Genomic DNA, 22623 nt, shown 5'->3' with positions numbered 1-22623 from the left:
TAAATGTTCTAACATCTAGAGAGAAATTTCAAGCTCAAATATTCACTGTGAGGGTTCTGAGACCCTGGCCCAGGTTGCCCAGGGAAGCTGTGGCTGCCTCATCCCTGGAATTGTACAAGACCAGGTTGGATGGGGCTTGGAGCATCCTGGTCTAGTGGGAGGTGTCCCTGCCCATGGCAGAGGGGTTGGGACTGGATGAGCTTTATGGTGCCTTCCAACTCAACCCTTTCTGTGATTCTATGATTCTAAACTACAAGCCAGAAGGACAGGGGGGTTGGAGCAGGTTCATAATAATTCTAGTATCCACTCTCCTCCAGTTGCCAAATATTTCCACTAAGCATTCTCACGGAATATTGGTAATAGAAATAAATATTAATTAAAACACACCACATGCTGTTAAAATACACAAATCCCTCCTTCCCCTTTTCCAACTTAACTTTTCCTGCCCAAACTACAGAAATGACTTCTTGTGATTAGCCATGAGCCACTTCACATCCTTCTTCCAGCTGCAGTTTGGGAATCTGTGCTGAGCATGGGAAGAGAAAGCCAGGAGATGGAGGGGGGGTTGTTTATCCCCAGGTTGCCCTCAGGTCAGCTCTGTACACATGGCTCCATCATTTAAGTCAATCTTCTCAAAGCCCTCTCAGCCAATCTGCTTTAGATGGCAAACACTGATCTTAACTTCTTAGGGGCCTATTTTGGCCCCATGGAAATGGAAGGGAATAAATACTGCTCTCCATCTCTCTCCCAAAGATTTAATTCAGCTTCGATTTCTGATATGTGCAAATGCCTTAGGGAGTTCCTAGGGCTACATCAAGACAATCAAACACCAGGATCTCAATCTCTGCTGAGCAATATTAACATGGGGAGGGATGGAGAAGAGAGAGGAGAGAGAGCTTTTGCCTTAACTGTTTGTGAGCTGGCCAGATGGTGTGTCTGGTTTTTACATCTTTGCTTTTCCTACAGATGGTAACACTTCATCTGTTTCAGCCTTGCCCTTGAAGAGAAAATAGAACTATTTTCCACAATAAAGCTGGTAATAATCAAAATAGCCCATTTCTGGTCACACACACACTCCCTTTCTGAGACACCAAACAGCAAATTTCTACCCCTCTCTGGCAGTGTTAGAAAATAAAATGGCCCAGGACTCACTCCATTGTCCTGAGGTGAAGTGTCACAGCACAGATAATATTCATACAAATTTATTGTTCAACACAGAAGGCTCTTGACCATACTGCCTGGATCATGCCATCCCCTGGACCACAGCTGGACATTGCTATTTGACACAAGATAAGACACAGCCAAGGAGAATTATGACAGTTAAAAAGCAGGCACAGGGCAGTGCTAGAGCTGCTTTTGCCATGGATATTATTATTATTATTACCATTACAAGTATTATTTTAGAATAGGGACATATGCTCCAAAAATAATAAAAATTAGTCTTTTTACTGCTACCTTCTCCCTGGAATTGTCTCTTCTGTGTACTCCACAAAGGATAATAATTCAAAGTCCATAACTCATTTACAAGCAGGTTCTTTCACTGCCATCTTGCCCTGGTTTCCCAAGCATGCCCTCATCTCTAGTAACTTCCCAGAGCACCTTGCAGAGAGATTTACACACAGTTAAAATAACTCCATGGCAGCCTGAGAAGGGAAAAGGAGGGTGGAATCCAGACTGTGTTTACCCTGATTTAAGCAGCGTTTTGGTGCCATGCCAGGAGACAGCATTTCACCAAATTATTCCCAAACAGCCCGACGTTTGTTTGACTTCATCAATGTCAGGCTGATGAGTGATGCCAGCCTGGCAGCTCTCCCCACAGCATGGCCAATGCTTATCTCTCCCATGCCTACACATCCTGCCCTTGGGAGAGACCTGGATGAGGAGTAAGGATGAGGCCATGATGCCTGGAAGAAGATTTCTGCCAAAGATGCTCCTGTCATCCTGCTGCCATGGAAAACAAATGCCTGTCATCCCTTTCCTCTGCTAAAATCCTTGCTGGCTGAAGACCAGTCCTGAAAAAAAAAGCTTCATCCAAAGCTCTGAAGACTTGAGCAAAGACCACTTGAGCCACCCCTAAAACAGCTCTTAAACTCTGATTTTATTCAATCCCTTTGCAGATGGGATTCCTGAATGACCCAAGCAGAGATTCCTACTTCTTACTGTTCAGCCACTGAGGAACCCTACACTGGTAATGGCTCCTGACCAAAAAACTTGAAGTAAAAAATGGTTCACCCAAAAAACTTGAAGTAAAAGATGTTTCCAGCTCATCACCACTCCTCAGAGGCTTTCAGGAGCTCACCTCTGAAAAGGAGAAAAAGGGATTTCAGCCATTTAGCAGGTGATCTCTATACAGTTATGATGGCAATGACAGCTTTATTCCCATTGTAATCTGAAGAGCCCAGCAAATTCCTACATGTGGAATCCACAGCTGGAGAGTTCCAGGTGTTTATTCCCTCTGCATGGAACAGGGATCTCAAAGCAGAACTCAAGGAATCAGCCTCTGGCCCCAGTGCCCATCTCATTCATAGCTGAGTGATTGGGAAGTAAAAGTATAACAGACCCTGGATTTACAGCTGTAGCAAATGATATAAACAAGACCAAAACTGTCCCCAGTAGTAGGACTTTCCCTATCTGGGGAATGGCTGACATACTTGCTGTATTTAAAAGAGAGAAAAAAAAAAAAAAAAAAAAAAAAAAAAGGAACAATTTGTCATGAAAAATGAAAGCATTGTGTTGCTTGTGGGAAAAGAGCAAAGTAATATTGATCTCAAAGATTTATTGAATATATTCAATATATTTATATTGAATAAATACTGCTCTCCATCTCTCCATCTCAATTTTATGTTTATCCTTTGGGTTAGTAGGGCAGGCAGGGAGTCAGCACTCGAGCTGCAGGCTGAATTTTGACTGATTATTTGTACACACAGCAGCATCCCAGTTTCCTAACTGGAAGCTTCTAAGATTTAGAGAGAAATTTCAAGCTCAAATATTCACTGTGAGGATGCTGAGACCCTGGCCCAGGTTGCCCAGGGAAGCTGTGGCTGCCTCATCCCTGGAATTGTACAAGACCAGGTTGGATGGGGCTTGGAGCAACCTGGTCTAGTGGGAGGTGTCCCTGCCCATGGCAGAGGGGTTGGGACTGGATGAGCTTTATGGTGCCTTCCAACTCAACCCTTTCTGTGATTCTATGATTCTAAACTGCAAGCCTGACATTTTTTTTATGTGCATGTTGCCCCTTTTTGCTTGAAGATTGCTGTTACTGCCAAAATCTTGCCAGCGGATTTGTTGACTCAGCTGTTCATAGATAAGGAAAGTATGAAAGGCACAAACCTTTCAGAAACTGCTTCAGTTTTGGTTTAAATTAGTAGATACTTATGTATTAAAAAAAAAAAAAAAAAAATAAAAAAATAAAAAACCAATAGTAAGTTCATTTCCATGTCTTACTCCATGGCAACTGAAGGGCAACCTTAGCCTTTGGCCAGAGCACAACAAGGCTCATTGATGAAGCAGCTTTCCAAAATTACCTAAAATAGGTTCAACAAGGCCAAGTGCCGGGTCCTGCACTTTGGCCACAACAACCCCATGGGGAGCTCCAGGCTGGGCACAGAGTGGCTGAGAGCAGCCAGGCAGAAAGGGACCTGGGAGTCTGGATTGACAGGAAGCTGACCATGAGCCAGCAGTGTGCCCAGGTGGCCAAGAAGGCCAATGGCATCCTGGCCTGGATCAGGAACAGCGTGGCCAGCAGGTCCAGGGAAGGGATTCTCAGCCCCTCCCTGGCTCTCAACAGCTTTCCCTGGACACACAGGAGCAGCACAGCACAGGGATGGCTCTTCCATGGAATAGGCTTGAGGATTACCAAGCATCTCTGTCCTTCAGAGGACAATGATGCTGAAGAGAGGAGAATGATGATAACCAATCACCTCTGTCCTTCCACAGCTTGAGTCCTGTGTCCAGTTCTGGGCCCCTCAGCTCAGGAAGGAGATTGAGGTGCTGGAGCAGGTCCAGAGAAGAGCAAGGAGGCTGTGAAGGGATCCAGCACAAGTCCTGTGAGGAAGGGCTGAGGGAGCTGGGGGTGTTGAGGCTGGAGAAGAGGAGGCTCAGGGGAGACCTCATCACTCTCTCCAACTCCCTGAAAGGAGGTTGGAGCCAGGGGGGGGTTGGGCTCTTTTCCCAGGCAACTCTCAGCAAGACAAGAGGGCACAAGAAGTCTCAAGTTGTGCCAGGGGAGGTTTAGGTTGGACATTAGAAAGAATTTCTTTATGGAGAGGGTGCTCAGCCATTGGAATGGGCTGCCCAGGGAAGGGGTGGATTCTCCATCCCTGGAGATATTTAAACAGAGCCTGGATGTGGCACTCAGTGCCATGGGCTGGGAACTGCAGCGGGAGTGGATCAAGGGTTGGACTTGATGATCTCTGAGGTCCCTTCCAACCCAGCCAATTCTATGATTCCATGATCCTGGGAAAACGGATTTTCCCAGGTCAAAGTACTATGGAGATGGAGACGTGTGCAGAAGAAAGACAAGCAACACTGTTCCTTTCAAAATACTCTTCCAACACAATGTACTTAGTCTTCCAAATGTTTTGAGAAGGAAAAGAATCTCAATTAGCACTAATGTGCTGATTCCCACCCTTGATGAGCCCGGGAAACTCAGCCTCCATCACCCACTTGTTACCATTTTCAAACCAGCGCCTTTGTGATATCTCCCACGCCGCCCTCTGCCTTGGGAGAAGCTCCTCAAAAAGGCACCTAGAAAGCTCTCCAGTGCTTTAAACCTCCTCTATAAAACCCAGCATGGTGCAATGCCTGCAAAACAATCCTGACAACAGCAGATGTGCCACGACTTCATGCGGATCACTATGACTAATGCCCTCGTGCTGTTTACATGGGCTCCCACTCCCACCCCTATCCGAGAATCCTTGTAGTTCAGCTGGGAATCTCAGCTGTCTTTCACTCCTCTTTTTGGGGAAAGGGCTTGTTCAGCACTGAGCAGGTTGTTGAAGACTTGCTCTGTAGCTAAGCTTCCCAAGGTGACCCAGCAGGCCAAGTAAGACCTAAGATTCCTCTATCAAAAACTCAAAACCTACCAGCTCCACTCTTCTACTCTTTTAAGATCAGTTCCCAGTATCCAAAATCCAGTTGAATTTTTTAGCTTTTTGGCTAAAGAAGGTTAAATAAGAAAACAAAACATGCTAATAGAAATCTTTAAATACAGGGTAAAAAGATGCTCTCAGATGACAGAGCTGACCTGTATTTTTCTTAAATAAATAGGCAATATCATTTACTACTGGATAAAGTGCAACAGGGTGAGGTAGCACAGGGACGTGAGCTAATAAATATCAACTAACAGTGGATCAACAGCTACAGCTGGATATGGAAAGCAGGCAAGGTTGGCCCTCCAGTTGTGGGCAGATCCTGTGATTTTTCCAAATACACCCCCTAGACCACCAGAGGTTCCCCATCTGCCTTCATCCTCCTCCTCCACCTCATGAAATCACAGAACCATTTGGGTTGGAAGGGACTTAAAAGACCATCCAGTTCCAAACCCCTGCTTTGGTAGGGACACCTTCCACTACACCCCGTTACACATAGCCCCATCCAACCTGGCCTTAACCTCCCAGCAACATGCCACATTTCTCTCTTTTACATTCTCTCATTTACATACATTTCTCTCTTTTACAGCTACAAAGGTGTCACCTGGTTTACAGAATCCCAGGCAAGAGGGTGGGAAAAGACCTGACAAGCTCAGCTCACCCACTTGCCTGCCTGAGAGCATCTAAACCATCCCCAGCCTGTTCAAGAAAACCTTTGCTGGTTGGGACTAGGTTCTCAGTGTTTAACTATCATCTCAGCCAGGAGGTTTTTCCCTTGTGCCTAAATTAACTCTTCCTGCAATTTGAGTCCAGCCCCCCAGGAGACCGAGAATCCCTCCCTTTCCACAGCTACTTTTCTACCTATTTGAAGAATATCATCCTCATTTCCGTCATTTTTTTCTCATACCTGACAAAATATCATATAATACATATATGATATATATATGATATGATATATAAAATACCTGACAAAAGAATCAGACCACCTCACAGAGCTCACCTCAGCTCACCATTAGCTTGGAGGTACCACACCAAACATCTCTAACACATCATCCTCTCCCACGTTCCCATCCCGTACCAGTCATCCTGCAGAGCATCCCAGAGAGGTCCCACTTACCCCATTTGTTCACACTTCTGGCCCTCAGTGGCTCAACTCTGCACATACTGAGTCTGAGAGCTGCTTTTCTCAGCTCTTAGGAAAGGAGGAAGCAGAAACTGGAAAGATCCTGGTGTCCTGGCTTAAATCTACACCTCCTTTAACAGAGCAGTAAGCTGTGGCAGGGTGATAGGGCAGCTGTCACACTTGCTAAGCTGCCTTCATGGCAACAAGCCATTAAGCACTGCAGCTCAAAATAATCACCAAACCCCTCAGGAATGCCTGGACATGCAGTATTCCAGACGTGCATGGTGAGTTTTTAATTTCAGCTGAAGACAAGGGACTAAGCTCAGCCCCGGTGTGCTCCTGGGGTCACTCGGTTAATAATGCCAGCACTGCCCTTGCCTTTACACTGAAAGGTGAATTTGGCTTGATCTTACTCATGCTAGAAGCACTGAATCTCACAAAGGTTTTAAGCTCCCAGCCACCTGATCATCTTCCTCTCCCACGTTTCCCTTCAGATGAAGAGATCCAGAGTGATGCAGCATTCGCCTGCAGAAGAGTCACTGCCAGGGCTGTGCGGAGCTCTCTGGCTCAGGCTCGTGGGGGAAGAGCTGCAGCCCCACGCTGCTGCAATCCCACTGCCTGGAGTTTTGTCAGGAGTTAAAAAGACCCGAGTGAATCCACAAAGATGGAGCAGAAACTCAGGGGAGGGAAGCTGTCAGCTCTGAGCATCTATCCAACTACCCACTGGCTCGACAGCCAGCTGAATAATCCGCAGACAGTTGCAAAGGAGGGGGGATGCTGGTTGACTGCTTATTATGCTGAGCCAAATCCTCCTATTATTACCTTATGTGCTACCTGCCTTTTTTTTTTTTTTTTCCAATATACTCAAGTGTTTTCTCTCCTAGAAGCACAGAACAGAAAGGGATTTCCTTTTCCCCTCATCTCTGATTCCTTTCCTGGTTTTGTGTTCAAACGCCACTTACTTGATGATGGGATACCCTCTTAGCTACCTCTGTACAGTATATAGCAGTGACAATCTCCACTCCCATCTCCCATTAAAATGACAAACCCAGGGTTTTTTTTACTATCTGGCACCTGAAGAGCATAATGAGCTCTATCAGCAATCCCCTTCCTCTAAAAACCCAGCGTGCATCAACCATACCTGGTCTGATCCAAACTCAAATGAGACTCAGCCCAAATTCACTCTGCACTGCATCCTGAAAGCTTTCAGGTCAGTGATGAAGAAGCAATTGGTTAAAAGCAGGTGACTACCAGCAAAGAGACAATGGAGGAAGATAATTCAGTCCCCTCTGCTAGGAGGACACGTTTGAAAAAAGAATCCAATTCTTTTAAGAGAGAACTAGACTAGGGGCTTGGAGCATTTGGCCATCTAAGGGCACCACAATCTGTCTTCTCTGCTTCCTAATCAGATGATGAGAGAGAGTGGAAGGGGAATCTGTCTGCCCAGCTGGTTTGTGCTCAGTCTTCTCCCTGCTATCCACACCTGCTGAAACTCAAGGAGACTGAACCAGATTTAGTGAAAAGAGCATCCCTGCTGAGCAAAGGAAAGACGAGCTTGTGATTTGCAGAATCACAGCCTGCTCCTACAGGCTGTGACAGACCCTGGGGAAAGGTACCCCTGAGAAAAGAAAATACAGCAGCTGCTCCTGCTGGGGAGCAGGAGACTGGCAAACCTGAGAAATCCCCAGCAGCAGTTACATCCCAGCCTCCCCTTACCCCAGCACAAAGCTCTCCTGAGACAGGCAGGAGTCCAGCTGGAGTGTCCCCTTTTCACTCCCAGTTTGGCTTTTCCATATCCAAGGAGAAACCAGTAATAACAGCACGAATCCCCAGGAAATTTTAGGAATCATTTCCAGTTCAAGAGCTCCACAGCAAGAGCTCAGCTCCTGAGAGACCTTCTGCATCCTGGAGAGGAGAGGGTGATGGAAGGAAGAGGTGACAACAGCACAAGCACAGGAGGCTTGCAGAGGATTTGGGCCTCAAAAACCCAAGTGTTTGCAGCTCAACAACATTGACCCTGGCACAGCTCTTGCTAACCAAGCAAACAGAGGCTCCTAATGCTCTGTCAGGGAAATTACAGCACTTGGGGCTTTCTGTAGCACCCTTCAGGCTTGAGGCAATGTGCAAATATGGACACACATAGCCTGGGATGTCACCTCCAAGGGTGCTGCAGCTGGGAAAATGGAAACAGAAGACAATGAAGTGATTAGCCCAAGGTCACAATTTCACTTGCAGGCACAGAAAAAGCTCTTAGCCTTGTAACTTAGCCAAGATTCCCAGATACACCAGTCTAATAAACTCTTCCCTAGGTCCTCTGTGCAAACTGGCAGTGGTTTCGATGCCTTAAGACTTCAATTTGGGAAAAAATTAAAATCCCCCTTCAGTAGAAAAGTCCAACTTTTGAATCTAAGTTAAAATTGAAGAAGAAGCAGCAGCATGATTAACAAAACATGAAAACTCTTGCAAAGGTGAGGACTGGCTGTTCCCAAGGTATGCAAAAGCTTTTGGTTTTATCCAGACTCCCAATCTCACGTGATAAGAGGAGACAGAATATAAATGTTAAAATATTCATCTCCAAATAAAGTGCTCCAGTCTTATCTAAATGAAAGAGTGCTATAATTTCCCATCAAAATGTTGTCAGAACTGCACCACCTGTGCAAAATATTTTAGTTCCTTAACACCAACTTTTTTTTTCCAGGGGGAAAGCATGCTTCTGGAAAACCTGAATCTGATCTCTATGCAAGTGAAAACACGCAGAGTTTGAGGACCTTGAAAGAACCCACGTTGAGTTTGCACCACTCCCTATGAAGTACCCAGACCTCCCATATCAGGGAACAATCTTTTCAAAAGGAAGATCTTCAAGATACTCCAAGATACTCAAGATCCTTAAAGAATTGGGTCTGTTTAACATTGAGAAGGCTTACTACAATTTTCCAGTACTTAAAGGGGGGGTACAAAGAAGATGGGGACAAGGAGTCCCATGGACAAGACAAGGGGCAATGGGCACACGTTGCTCCTGGAAGACTCCTGTTAAACACAAGAGGAAAATTATTCACTCTAAGGACAGTAAGACATTGGAATGGTCTCCCAGAGGAAGTGGTGGATTCCCCAACTTTGGAAAGTTTTAAGTCTCAGCTTGATGGGATGTTGAGACATCTCATATAAGTAATAATATTGGAAGGGTAGGAGCAGATGATCCTTGAGGTTTCTTCCAACCTAACATTTTATGATTCTGTGATACAGTGAGATCACACCAGACCTGCATGGTGATTTTGTTCCCACAACCTGCTCAGCCAAGATCTACACTGAAAACCTACTCTCCATAGTTCCTTATTTCCCCAGGGTAAAAAAGATTTCTTCTCCTCTGCTGCACACGCAACGTTGGGATTTTCTCAGAAAAAAAAAAAAAAAATTAAAAACCAAACAAAGAAACAAACAAAACCCAAAAAACACCCCCAAAAATAAATGTTGTGTTCTGAGAGAGGAGCTAAGAAGTTGTCACCATGAAAGGTGACAATGCAAAGTGGAGATAACAGTGAACAAAACCTCTTGGAACACTCCAGGATGTGACAGGGTCAGGGCTGCTCTCTGTGTACACTCACCAAGGCAAGCACTCAACTTGCCAGCACATTTCCAAGTCAGTTCTCAGTCTGCTTTGCTGCAATACACCCCCAAAAATACAAAGGTGCTGGATGACCAGCTAACCATTTCCTTGCATGTTTTGGAGACAAGATGTTAAAAAAAAATTCAGTGGGAAATTAAGATGCTCAGCATCCACAGAAGTTCTTACCACCAGCACCTTGAGTTCAGCCTTTAGTAACACCAGAAATCAGAGCAGAGCTCAGATACCTGGTTCTGATCAGCCTCATCTCTTCAGATGAAGGTGGTAAGGATTGGGGAGAGGGCAGAGATACAGATTTGGGGTTTTACTATGGTCTTAAGTGCTGCAAGAACCAAGCAGTAAACCTTGATTGATTTTATAGGGGCATAAGAGACAGCATGACCCAACTCAAATAAGACACCCAAGAGTGAAAGGATTTCCCCTGCATCCTCAGGCTCTCCTTCTTGTTCCTTCCCATCTCTAACAAAATGCCAAGAGTACCAAAAATACTGAAAAAAAACCACCAACCCATAACCACAAAACTCTTTTATCAGCCTGACCACTATTTGGAAAGGTACAGTTTGAACACTTGGCTTTGCAGTTTTCTTTTGCCCTTGTTCTCCATTAGCACTGCTATTACACCCATGTCTCATCAGAACATGTCGATACCATTGCCCTGCCAAGCTAGAAAAAGTATAAAACCAAACTAAAAAGGTGGCCCTAGAACCCTTGTCCATATTCTTTAATTTAAGAGGTTTTAATCTTGCCTGATAGGCAAACAACCATGCCAAACCAGTGTGAAAAGTTTCCTCTTGTCTAATCCCCAAAAAAGCAGGGTCCAAGGGAAATCAAAGAGCCAAATTTCAGCTCCTGCTTTTGAGCTGCTCCCACACGGTTTAGGGATGTTTGTCTCCAAAACCAATTTCAAACCAGGCACTTTCAGCCCCTACCTTCATTGAAATCAAGAAAAACTGCTTCTTTTCCTTGCTGCATGAGCAACTCATTTGGGGAAACTCTGTCCTTGGTGAAGTCTGAATTGGCTGCTTGAGCAGCCTCAGTCATCCCCTACGAGTCTTTCCTGCAAAGAAGCAAAGAAGCTGTGCCCATCCCAGGGTTACAAATATTTCAACCTGCCAGGGCCAAAGACTCCAGAAAGGAGATTTATAGCAATAAATAATATTAATGACACAGGAGGACGGAGCTTCTTGTCCTGAGAGCTCCAAAGGCACATGAAAAACTGCACCATAAATGTCACCACCGCAGACACCAACGATGACGAGATGCCACCTCTGGGAAGGGAGGCAACATGGGCTTGCTCAGAATGACACCCAGCCAGGAAATTGAGGTTGGTAACCTGAATGAACACCACTCCAAAGAATCAACAAACCTTTGGATTTTGCTTAGTGGGGAGATTCAGGAGGTAGCCAGGTCCCAACTATCCACCCAGCACGGCCAAAGGGCCCATCCTGATCCTCAGGAGGTGACATCAGGTTGGGAAAAAAATGAATTTTGAAAACGTAACCCAAGCAGCAACCAGCGGAGATAGAAAGAGGATGAAGGAAACAATTTAAGGCTTAAACCCCAAAGGACCAGCTGAGAGATTAGTTGCAGATATAATAAAACATGCCTGGGGGAAAGGAAGATGCATCCTCCTGCAGCCAAGCTCACACTCAGATGAGAAAACACTTGCACAGATTATAAAGGGCTAACACCAACCCTGTGTTCACCAGATAACACCCCAAACACCTAGAGCTGGAGATGCAGCAGTCAAATTAACCATCTTTTTCCCCCTAGCTGCTTAGTTAACTACTACCAAGCTCTGTGGAAAACCAAAAACTCAGCCCTCTGCAAGAGAAACTTCTGTTTTAACCAAGCCAAAGATTCCTTTCTCTCTTCCCACACTGTCTGGTCCTCTGCCCACTTCCAGAAGAAAGATCAGCAGAGGCCCTTCACCAGCTGCATACCTTGAGCTGGGTTCATTTCAGGCTTTGCCTTCAAAGTATTCCTGCAGCAGAAATCACAATTTATTCTCTCTGACCATGCAACCTCCCTCAACTTTGTCAGGCCTGGGTTGATCTGTTTTTTTGGCCACCTTGAGAAGGATGAGTGCCACTCCTGGAAAGCACCAGCCCAGCAGGCTACCTCCTTGGTTTCAAACAGATCCCAGAATGCTTGGAGGGAAGGCAGGGAAGAAACTAAGTGCAAGGATGGCAGCATCCATGCAACCAACTCCTCCCAGGCCTTGTCCAAGTGGGAACCCAGTCCTGGTCCTACTTTCAAGCATCCTTCAACCAGCAAATCTCTGCCAAGACAAAAAGTTGGGTGCCTCTCTCAAGAGATGTTGTTTTTAGAGACCAAGGGCAGCTCTACCCAACACCTCAAAGCCCATTTCAAAGCTCTGGGCCTGAACAGGGCCCGGACAAACACAACCAACACTGTTTCTTTAAAACCACTTCAGTGCAGATGTTGTTTCCATGGTAACTAGTGGACCAAATACATTAGTGTTTCTAATAATAAACCAAACCTTCATCTTGGAAAATGTGATCCCCCCTCCCCTTTACCATCATCACCCTTCCTTTCTTCCTTTCCCCTCCCCTTTTGCTGAATTAAGCCAGCATTTAACAAGCAAGGCATAATTAGTAAATAATTGCAAAGGCCCAGTAACACCCAGTGCCCAAGCAGATGGAGAAGCACTAGGTGGAGGGGAGAAGAACAGGGGGGGGGATTTGCTCCACGAATCTGGGAACTATCCAAAAAAGGGATGAACTACTTAAAAAAAAAAAAAAAAAATCGAAAAATCGCAAGGTGGAAGAGAGGAGCCAGAGAAGCTGCTTTTGACCACCCTGGTGTTGTCTTTGTTGTCCTGGCACCCATCCCATTCTCTGACTGAGGGTGCAGACGCCCAGCGATAATTTCTAGGAATCTTGCACTTTTTTTTTTCCTTACTTTTTTTTTTTTTTTCTTTCTTTCTTTCTTTTCAGAGGCCCCGTCTGAGACGCGGCACCAGCTTTGTGTCACCAAGAGTGGCCCAAAAACTTCACAACTCCTCTCCTCCACTATCCCTCCACCATCCCAACCTACCCAGGGTCTCCCCACCCCTCACACCCCCCAAAGAAAAAAAAAAAAGAAGGAAAAAAAGTGTGGAGTAGCAAGAAGGACCCTGAGGCAAGGAGAGGGGACACAAACGACATGCAGAGCCACGGAGGGAAAGGATGGGGAGGCTTGGGGTGGTTCTTCTCCCCTGCCTATTCCCCCACCCCCGAAAATAATAAATTAAATAAGACACGTGGGAAGATTTCACGCGTGGGGAGCCCACCAGAGTGAACACGGGGTTGCTTTCCCCTCCACGTTTAGTGGCTTTTATATCCAAAAGCCCAGCGCAGGGATGGAGGGATGGAAGGAAGGAAGGAAGGAAGGAGGGGAAGCAGCACAGTGCGCGTCCCCCTCCCCAAAACTGCGGTCGGGGTTAAGGTTGGGGAGAGGAAGGGGGGAAAAAGAAGAAGGGGAGAAGAAGGGCGGCGGGGAAGGGGGGGAGGGTGCTGCAAAACCTCACGCTGTGTCGCCACGGTCCCGGCGACACCGGACTGCAGCAGGGCTCGGGGTTGTCCCCAGCGCCCCTTGGCTCAGGTCCGCGGTACCCAAAACGCCGCCCGAGGAGGATGCTCCGCTCTATCCCGGGAGCATCCCCCATCCCTCCCTCTTTATTTTCCCCTTCTACCCCGTGTGTGTGTGTGTGTCCCCCTTCCTCCTCCTCCTCCTCCTCCTCTCTGCTCCTCCCTCCGGAGGGACTCACCATGTCGGGGCTGAGCTGGGCTAAGATGGCGAAGGCGGAGAGCCGGTCACACAGACACTTGGTCCGGGAGGCGTCGAGCGGGACCGTTCGGCAGCCGCGCCAGGACCAGGCACCGGGCGGGGAGGCGGAGGCGGAGGCTCTGCTGGAGGGAGGGACGGGGCGGTGGAGCGGGGAGAGAGGGAGAGGAGCGGCCGTCAGGGCGGGGAGAGGGCATCGCGTCCCCCTCTGCATCCACACCTCCCCTTCCCCCTTCATCCCTCCCCCAACACCCCCACCGGTCATCCCTAACCCCCATCCCACCATCATAATCCGGACCGGGATCTTCTGGGTCTGAGCCTAGGGCTGGTCCTCCCCCCTCTCCATCCCCCTTCGACATCCCACTCTCCCCATATACACCCCCCCTAAGCCCGTAGCCCATGTACACGGAACCATACAGTCCCACACCACCACTATAAGGATGCATAACCCTATAGCCCTGCCCCACAAAATCCCTTATGCACTTTCTATAGCCCTCTCCCACCCACCCCCCCACTGCATGGATGCAGAACCCTATAGTCCTATGACATACACCCTATATAAGGATGCATAACCCTATATTCCTACCCCACAAATCCCCTGTGCACTTTCTAAAGCCCTCTCCACCCACCCCCACTACCTGGATGCATAACCTCATAGCCCTATGACATAACCCCATATAAGGATGCATAACCCTATAACCCCATACATCCCACAGACACCTCTCTGGCCCTATAGCCCTGCCCCCAATACCCCATATATGGATGCATAACCCTAAAGACCCATACCACAGACCTTCTAAACACCTCACTGACCCTCATAGCCCTGCCCCACACCCCACACAACTTCCCTCCATCCCATATGAACATATCCTCCTTATCTCACACCCTTCCCTCCATACAGACCTCCCCCAGCCAATGATCCCTACAAGGGTAATTCACCCAGACTAATTACCCTCCCTCACACCTCCCCCAAATTTTTCTACCTCCCTAAAAGCCCTCCCAATTGCTCCACAGATGCTTTCCCCCACCCCAAGCTTTCCCTCCCCACTCTCCTTCCACTCCCAAAGATTTCTGGAACCAGGATCACCATAGACCATGACAGGACCTCCCTGAGACTCCCCCCCCCAAAAAAAAAACCTCTGGGCAGTTCATGATCTCATGGCCAGAGGGACCTCAAGAGATGGAAGGGAGAGATTCCTTGCTTTTTCAGGGCATCTTTTAAGGTTGGGAAAGAGCAGGAGAATGGGAAAGAGGTCGTAGGTGGGAAAGGCCCCATGGGAAAGGTTTAATTGGGAAATGTTATTGCAACCCCATCTCCACAAAGGGCTAAGCTCTGCTTCACATCCTGGGATGCAGCCATCACCCCAAAAAAGTGCAACCATTTTCCACCCATTTCCTCTGTGTCATGTCCAGACCACTCTCCTGAAACCTGGCCACCCACAGGGTGCAAATCTGGAGACCAAGTGCAGAGATGCAAAGGATGAGGAGAAGGTCAGGATCCATGCAGAAAACCTGGGCTTCACTGGAAGCCTGGGACAAGGTGTAGAGGAAGAGCAAAAGGGCCATAAACCCTTACTGGAGGAACAAGGGGTGTAAGTTGTTTGCTCTCCTCCTCTGAGCATCCTCAGAGGAGCAGACCTAGGCAAAAATGCCAGCAGCATCCTCAAGGCAGCTCCAGATGGAGCCAAGCTGCTCAGCAGCCTGAGGTGCATCACAGATGGCCTGGACTTCTCCTTACTGCTGACTCCAGCAGAGATTTATGAGTTGCAAAGTTTTTTGCAGGTCTTGACTGACCCATCCCTCCTGCAAGCACAGAGCCTCCTTCCACCTCCCTCAATCACTCTGCAAGAAATGGGCTGGGTACCACCAGGACACCAGAGCATCAACTGATGCTGTGGATTCTGTTGTGATTATCCACTTGGATCCACTTTAACACAGGGCACTGAGCCTTCCTGAATTATCAGTGTGTTGAATTAAATCAGTTTTCAAAAGGAAATAGAATAAAATAAAATGAAATTAAGTGAAATGAAATTAAATGAAATTAAAATAAACCAAACCACTAAAATAAATCCAAACTGATTTTACTCAGCAACACACAATCCAGAAGAAGGTTGGGTTTGTTTATTTGCTTTTTTTTTTTTTCCTGACATCCAGCCAGGCCTTTCTAAATATCTGGACCTTCCTTCATGTCCCTCCAGCTGATGGGACATAAATCTGTCTCCCCTGCACAGTCAGCTCTTCAGATACTCTACACTGAATTAAATCACATTTTCTCTTGGAGACCCTCAGAATCAAGGCATCATTCTCTGGTCTTTTCCATCCACCTTCTGGAATTCCCCAACACCCTTCTTGGAAAGGACTGGAAAGGACCCTATATGTACCACCTATATTTCCAAGAAGTGTATAAACCACTGGTTCTGTTTATTCATGGTCCCCCAGACAAAAGCCTTATTTAAGATGTGTACAAATAAAAATAAATACTCAGACTCCACCAGCCAGTCAGATATTCCCCTACAAAGGATTCATTCAGCTTGACAAGATCTATTTTCCAGAAGTTGATTGCTATTATTTTCTCTGTTTTAATGAGTCTGCTATTATTCAATTATAATCATAATATTACCCACAATCCTTTTTTTTTTTTTTTTTGGATCCCCTATCAGCTGCTGTGTTCCTGTGCCTAAAAGATGTGAGACAGAGGTGCTACAGACACCTTCACCCCTCTCCAGATTTTGGGAGCATTTCCACCCCTCTTCTACTAAAGAGCAATGAGCCCCAGTTAACCTCAGCCTCCTCTTTTAAAACCTTTGCAAGCAAAATGACTCTGTCTTTTTTTTTTCTCTTAAAAATGTCTCACTTTATTGGATGATGTATAGCATGTTTTCTAGCTGCTGGGGTAATGAAAAGTATTTCATTAGCTTGTGATGGGGATTAAGTAACCAGGCTCTCTTCCAATTACAGAATACAGGCATTTGTTGAAATCTCTGCATTATTATAAATAAATCTGTCATTTCGAGCTAGTAACAAACCAATGCCATTAGGAATTAGTTTGGGTTTTGCATAACTTTTCTTTTTTATTCATTTTAACCATCCTGAACAATACAATTCTTGCATACTTCTTTTTTTCTTCTTTTTTTTTTTTCTAGGTTTTAATTCAAATTGCTTGCTATTAATTTATCCTTTGTCAGTATCTCTTTTCAAACCAGACTGCTGTTATTTTTTTGTAGGTACTGGTTTATTTGTCTTTGCTGGAGTGCAAAGACAAGTTTGGTGTTTTTTTGTCTTTTTGACTTTTTTTCTTTTTGACTTTTTTTTTTTTTTTTTTTTTTTGTGGTTGGCTTTTTTTGTTTGTTTGTTTGCTTCTTTGCTTTTCTTTAGTTACTTTTTTTTTTTTTTTTTTTTTTTTTTTTTAAGTTTTCATTGATGGGCTTGCAGATACCCAGAAAAGTGTTCTTAAAAGGACTCCTAGTTACCCTTAACTTTTTTGCTTGTTTGCTTGAGCAGGATTTTACAGCAAATACCCGTGCTCAAAGTCATCATTCTGAAAGCAGCAAATAGATGTACACTGACATTTCTGTACACCTCCTGCCCCCAAGCTGTTTGAACTCTCTTGAAATGTGTGAATACAATTGCCTGAACATCACTTTCAATCCTCAAACTCTGGCTTTACTCATTTACCAGACCAGGACAGATCTGGGCCATGCATCAACAGAAGTAACCAAGAAAAAAAAAAAAAAAAAAAGAAAAAAAAGAAATCAGGAAGCCTACCAAACCAAGAAACCCCAGGGAAGGGATCAGAAAACAAATAACACTCCCTAGACACTCAGCTTGATCTCATTCTCTCGTGGCAGAAAAGCTGACAGCACAGCAGTGAATAAAACATCAGAATAAATTTTATCCAGGGTCAAATCCACACTTGTCACTGCCTGATGTCCATTTCTAGATGCACATGCAGCAAGAGCACAAAGTCCTATCTAGGCAAAATAAATAAATAAATAAAAAGTTGTAAGAACTGCCCTTTGCCTCTTTTAAGATCTGGTCTGATGCCTGTTTATTTATCCTCTTGGATTCAAAGAAATCAACTGGATCAAAGCCATCCAGTTTTTACTTTAAAAGCTGCTATAAATCACAGAAAGGATGGGTGCTGGGGGATGTGCTGAGTCAGAAACTTGATATAAATCACCACAGAACAAGTCCAACTATACCATTTAATAGATAATGAAACCCTGGCTTTCATTACTACCACTGATTATTGATTGATTATCACCAGTTATTAAACTACTCAGAATATTCAAGTGCTGGGTGCTCCAAAGACCACATCCATTCCTCTGGTTTTATGACTCCTAGGAAAAAGAAATTCTCTCCTCCTTTCCTTCTTCTTTGCCAAACTTTGAAATTATCTTTTCTCTTTGCAAAACTTTGAAATTATCTTTTCTCTTTCCAAAACTTGGAAATTCTCTTTGCCCTGTGATCTTTTTGACCAGAACATCTCTGCACCCTGTTGGGACATGGTTTGGAATTGGGTTGGGAGAAGATATTTGTAGGTAGAGGACTGTCCTCTGACTGCCCAGATTGATACTCTGCTTCTATATTTTAAGATAAATTTCTCGCCCACTTGCTTGCTGACAAACTCCCCAAAACCCATGGGCTTCAGTTGCAACTGGAAGGCTTCAAAATCACAAAATATGCTTTGAAATAAAATGGTGTGAATAATTCCAGACTTGTGATTTTGGCTATGGAATATTTAAACCTGTCCAGCACCATCTGCTGTAGATGTTGTGTTTAAAACCATCAGGGGAGACCTAATGGGTTGTGTCCGTGGTCAGGGCAAACCTCAAATCCTAAATGCCTCAATCACTGTTCCACTGGGATCTGTTACCAAAAAAAAAAAAATAAAAAAAAAATAGGATGAAGCTCTGAGCAAGCTGCTCTAGTGGGAGGTGTCCCTGCTCATGGCAAAGGGGTTGGAACAAAACGATCTTTAAGGTCCCTTCCAACCCAAACTATTCTGTGATTCTCTGATCTTGACTTTTCCCATGCCAGATTTTTTGAAGAAGGCTTGAACTGAGACCCAGGACTGTGGGGTCATTCCCAGATTACCCAGTCTGTGACTTGATGAAATTGCAAGCTAGGGGTACTATAAAAAAAAAAAAAAAAAAAAAAAAAAAAGGATTATGGCATATTTGAATGTAAAATGCTTTCATTATGTAGAAGGAAATGGGATATTAATGAACAGGTCCAGGAGGGAAGGAACATGTGCTCCTGTTTGTGTCTGCCTGGCTGTGTGTAGAGGTTTTTATCTGTAGACCAGAGCTGACACTTTGTCTTCTCAGCAAAACCTTAAATTCTGCAGGAAAGGATGCTGAGTTTGTGATGGAAAACCCCAGGCTCACAGCTCGGTGGCCAAGCAAAAGAGCAGAATTTGAATTACTCACAAATATTGAATGCAGGTACAGTAATAAAGGAGCAGAATTATTTCCAGGCACTCTTGAGAGAGAAGGGAGGGGGGGGGGGAAGGAAAGAGAAACTCTACTAAAGGGAAAAACATGGGCAGAATATTAGAGAACAGTGGAGTCAGACTGGTTACAAACCCTTCAAAGAGGAACTGGGGAAATCCCCAAAGCAAATTGGTGAAAAAACATTGTACTGGGAAGGTTAGCAGGAAACCTGAGGAGCTGGTTTAGTCTCTGATGTTTCTGGTCAGATTTATCTCCAGTGTAATTCCAGTGATGCTCCCCAAGAAAATGTTTCACCATATGTTACAACGTGGCTCTGAACATGAGCTGAGCACTTGATGGGAAAAAGCAATTAAACACTGTCTTGTAGATTTAACCAGGAGCTAAGCACATGCTGAAGGACTTTCTTAAATAGAAATACTGATCTGAAGAGGAATTTGCCCAAATGTTGTGGGAAAAGCTATGGATCAGAACCAGATTTTTAAAAATGATGTATATTTTTATATATATATATATATTTAAGACTTAAATAATGCAATAGATCTCCAGAGTTTTATTCCAGCTTGAATGGTTCTGTGGTTCTCTGATATTTCTTGCCATTCCTCCCCCCCAACTAACCAGGCAGGTCATCCAAGTGCTTGGCATGGGGCCAGCTGGCAGATTGATTATTAATTTGGGGAACGAAGCAGAGATGAAGTCAAAGTTAATCCTTTTTGTGGGATTCCCAAAAGCAATTTTCATTTCCAGCCAAAGGCTGCCCCAGAGTGCCTTTCAAACACTTTGGCTCTGCACAATAGCTTGGGACAAAAAAAAAAAAAAAAAAAAAAAGAAAGAAAAAGGGCAATCATTTTTCCACGGCAAGTGTGTTGGAGCCACAGGACCTCAGGGTGGGATTAAAAAGTAGATGGTTCCCAGAAAAAAAAAAAAAAAAGACATAAAAAAATTACACTTTTTGAAATAAGAGTACCATTAAATAAAAATAAATTAAAAATTTTTAAAAAGCTTTGATTTGCTTCTAAAACAGACACTTACAAGATAAGTAAACAGAGAAATTATTTAAATGCTAAGCTAAATATGAGCTAAAATTTATCCATAGACTTCAAGTTGCTTTTGGAAGTTTTGGACTCTGTCAGTGCCAGAGCAGTAATCATGCTTTAGTGAGTTTAGACCTTGCTAAGAACTGAATAAGAGCTTCAAAACTCTTTCACAAGGGTCATCCTATTATCCATCTTGTTTTTCTGTGATCAATCCACTGATTCACAGCCAGGCTGAGCTCCCAGTTGTGCTACTGAAAATCCAGGGAGACATCTCACGTATCCAACAAGTCAGTCTAGACTTTGGTGGAGCAAAACTCATCCTCTGAGAAAAACCAGGCACTTCTGTCTCTATGAATTTGATGTGTGGCACCAGTTGGGTGACATCCCTGTAACTCAGCTTGAAAACTGATGCTCCGAGGTAGTAAACTGATTTTCCAGCACTATTCCTATGTCCCTTTCCAAGAAATTTAGTGTCATCCACCTCATTTAGTTCACAGAGCAGAAAGTCAACTGTACCCAAGGTTGCATTAAAGAATAAAAGTTTGAGGGATGTCATTCTGCCTCTCTACTCCACTCTGCTGAGATCCCACCTGCAGTTCTGGTCCTTCTGGTACCTGTTCTGGTACAAGAAAGACATGGAGTGGATCCAGAGGAGGGACAGGAAAACAATCAGAGGGCTGGAACACCACTGTTGTGGAGAAAGACTCTAAAAAACTCTCCTCCTGGAGAGGAAAGTGTTCTAGGATGTTCTTACTGTGGCTTGTCAGGATTTACTGGGGGCTTATAAGAGAGTTGAGGACAGATTTTTAATTGGGCTTTCACTGATAGGACAAATGTAATGGGCTTAAACTAAAAACAGGTCGATTTAGACTAGATTTAAGGAATAAATTTTTACAATGAGGGTGGTGAAACACTGCCACAGGTTTCCCAGAGAGATGGTAGGAGCCCCATCCCTTGAAACATTCAGGTTGGATGGGGCTCTGAGCAACCTGATCAGGTCCAAGATGTCCCTGCTCCCTGCAGGGGAATAGAATCATAGAATCATAGAATTGGCTGGGTTGGAAGGGACCTCAGAGATCATCAAGTCCAACCCTTGACCCACTCCCGCTGCAGTTCCCAGCCCATGGCACTGAGTGCCACATCCAGTCTCTTTTGAAATATCTCCAGGGATGGAGAATCCACCCCTTCCCTGGGCAGCCCATTCCAATGGCTGATCACCCTCTCCATAAAGAAATTCTTTCTAATATCCAACCTCAGCCTCCCCTGGCACAACTTGAGACCTCTTGTGCCCTCTTGTCTTGCTGAGAGTTGCCTGGGAAAAGAGCCCAACCCCCCCCTGGCTCCAACCTCCTTTCAGGGAGTTGGAGAGAGTGATGAGGTCTCCCCTGAGCCTCCTCTTCTCCAGCCTCAACACCCCCAGCTCCCTCAGCCCTTCCTCACAGGACTTGTGCTGGATCCCTTCACAGCCTCCTTGCTCTTCTCTGGACCTGCTCCAGCACCTCAATCTCCTTCCTGAGCTGAGGGGCCCAGAACTGGACACAGGACTCAAGCTGTGGCCTCCCCAGGGCTGAGCACAGGGGCAGAATCCCTTCCCTGGACCTGCTGGCCACGCTGTTCCTGATCCAGGCCAGGATGCCATTGGCCTTCTTGGCCACCTGGGCACACTGCTGGCTCATGTTCAGCTTCCTGGCAATCCAGACTCCCAGGTTCCTTTCTGCCTGGCTGCTCTCAGCCACTCTGTGCCCAGCCTGGAGCTCCCCATGGGGTTGTTGTGGCCAAAGTGCAGGACCCGGCACTTGGAATGTTGAACCTCATCCCGTTGGGATCAGCCCAACTCTCCAGTCTGTCCAGGTCCCTCTGCAGAGCCCTCCTGCCTTCCAGCTGATCCACACTCCCCCCCAGCTTGGTGTCATCTGCAAATTTGCTGATGATGGACTCAGTCCCCTCATCTAAATCATCAATAAAGATATTAAATAAAACTGGGCCCAACACTGATCCCTGGGGGACACCACTGGTGAGCGGCCACCAACTGGATCAGCACCGTTCAGCACCACTCTCTGGGCCTGGCACTCCAGCCACTTCCTAACCCAGCACAGAGTGCCCCAGAACCAGAAGAACTTTAAGAAGTCCCTTCCAACCCAAACCACTCTATGATTCCATGACAGGGAAACTGAGGCACACAAAGGAGGTGCAAAGTCCTGTAAGAAGGCACCATTAGAGCTCCAGACTCTGAAGAAATCATCTCCTCTTGAAGCTATTGAGCAGCTCCCAGTCAATAAATGCATCCACACATCCTTTAGCTGATTTCCCTGGATTCTTCCCAGGGAAAGAAAGGCAAAAATAGGTCTGGATCCACTCTGAATCCACTCTGGATCCATCTCCAGTTCAGAAAACTGCTGAGTTATCTCTCTCTGCTTAGGACTTTTGGTTGGCATTGATGCCATTTTTCTCACCTCCACCCTGACAGCACAGACCTGGCACTGAACAAAACTTTCTGCTGGTGGGAAAG

General features: G+C 45.5%; 1 protein-coding gene across 1 annotated transcript in view; it reads right to left on the bottom strand.

Annotated features, from left to right (window-relative positions):
* The window catches only part of ADGRB1 (adhesion G protein-coupled receptor B1), a 295541-nt gene that overhangs the window by 61185 nt on the left and 211733 nt on the right, over positions 1 to 22623 (bottom strand). The window contains exon 18 of the mRNA XM_071736934.1: positions 13608 to 13749. Within this exon, the coding sequence (XP_071593035.1) occupies positions 13608 to 13749 (142 nt within the window). The remainder of the gene's footprint in view (positions 1 to 13607; positions 13750 to 22623) is intronic.

Source organism: Heliangelus exortis, chromosome 2, assembly GCF_036169615.1.
Source record: "Heliangelus exortis chromosome 2, bHelExo1.hap1, whole genome shotgun sequence".
NCBI classification, from domain to species: domain Eukaryota; kingdom Metazoa; phylum Chordata; class Aves; order Apodiformes; family Trochilidae; genus Heliangelus; species Heliangelus exortis.
Note: the sequence above shows the minus strand (reverse complement) of the source record. Positions and strands in the feature narration are given on the sequence as shown.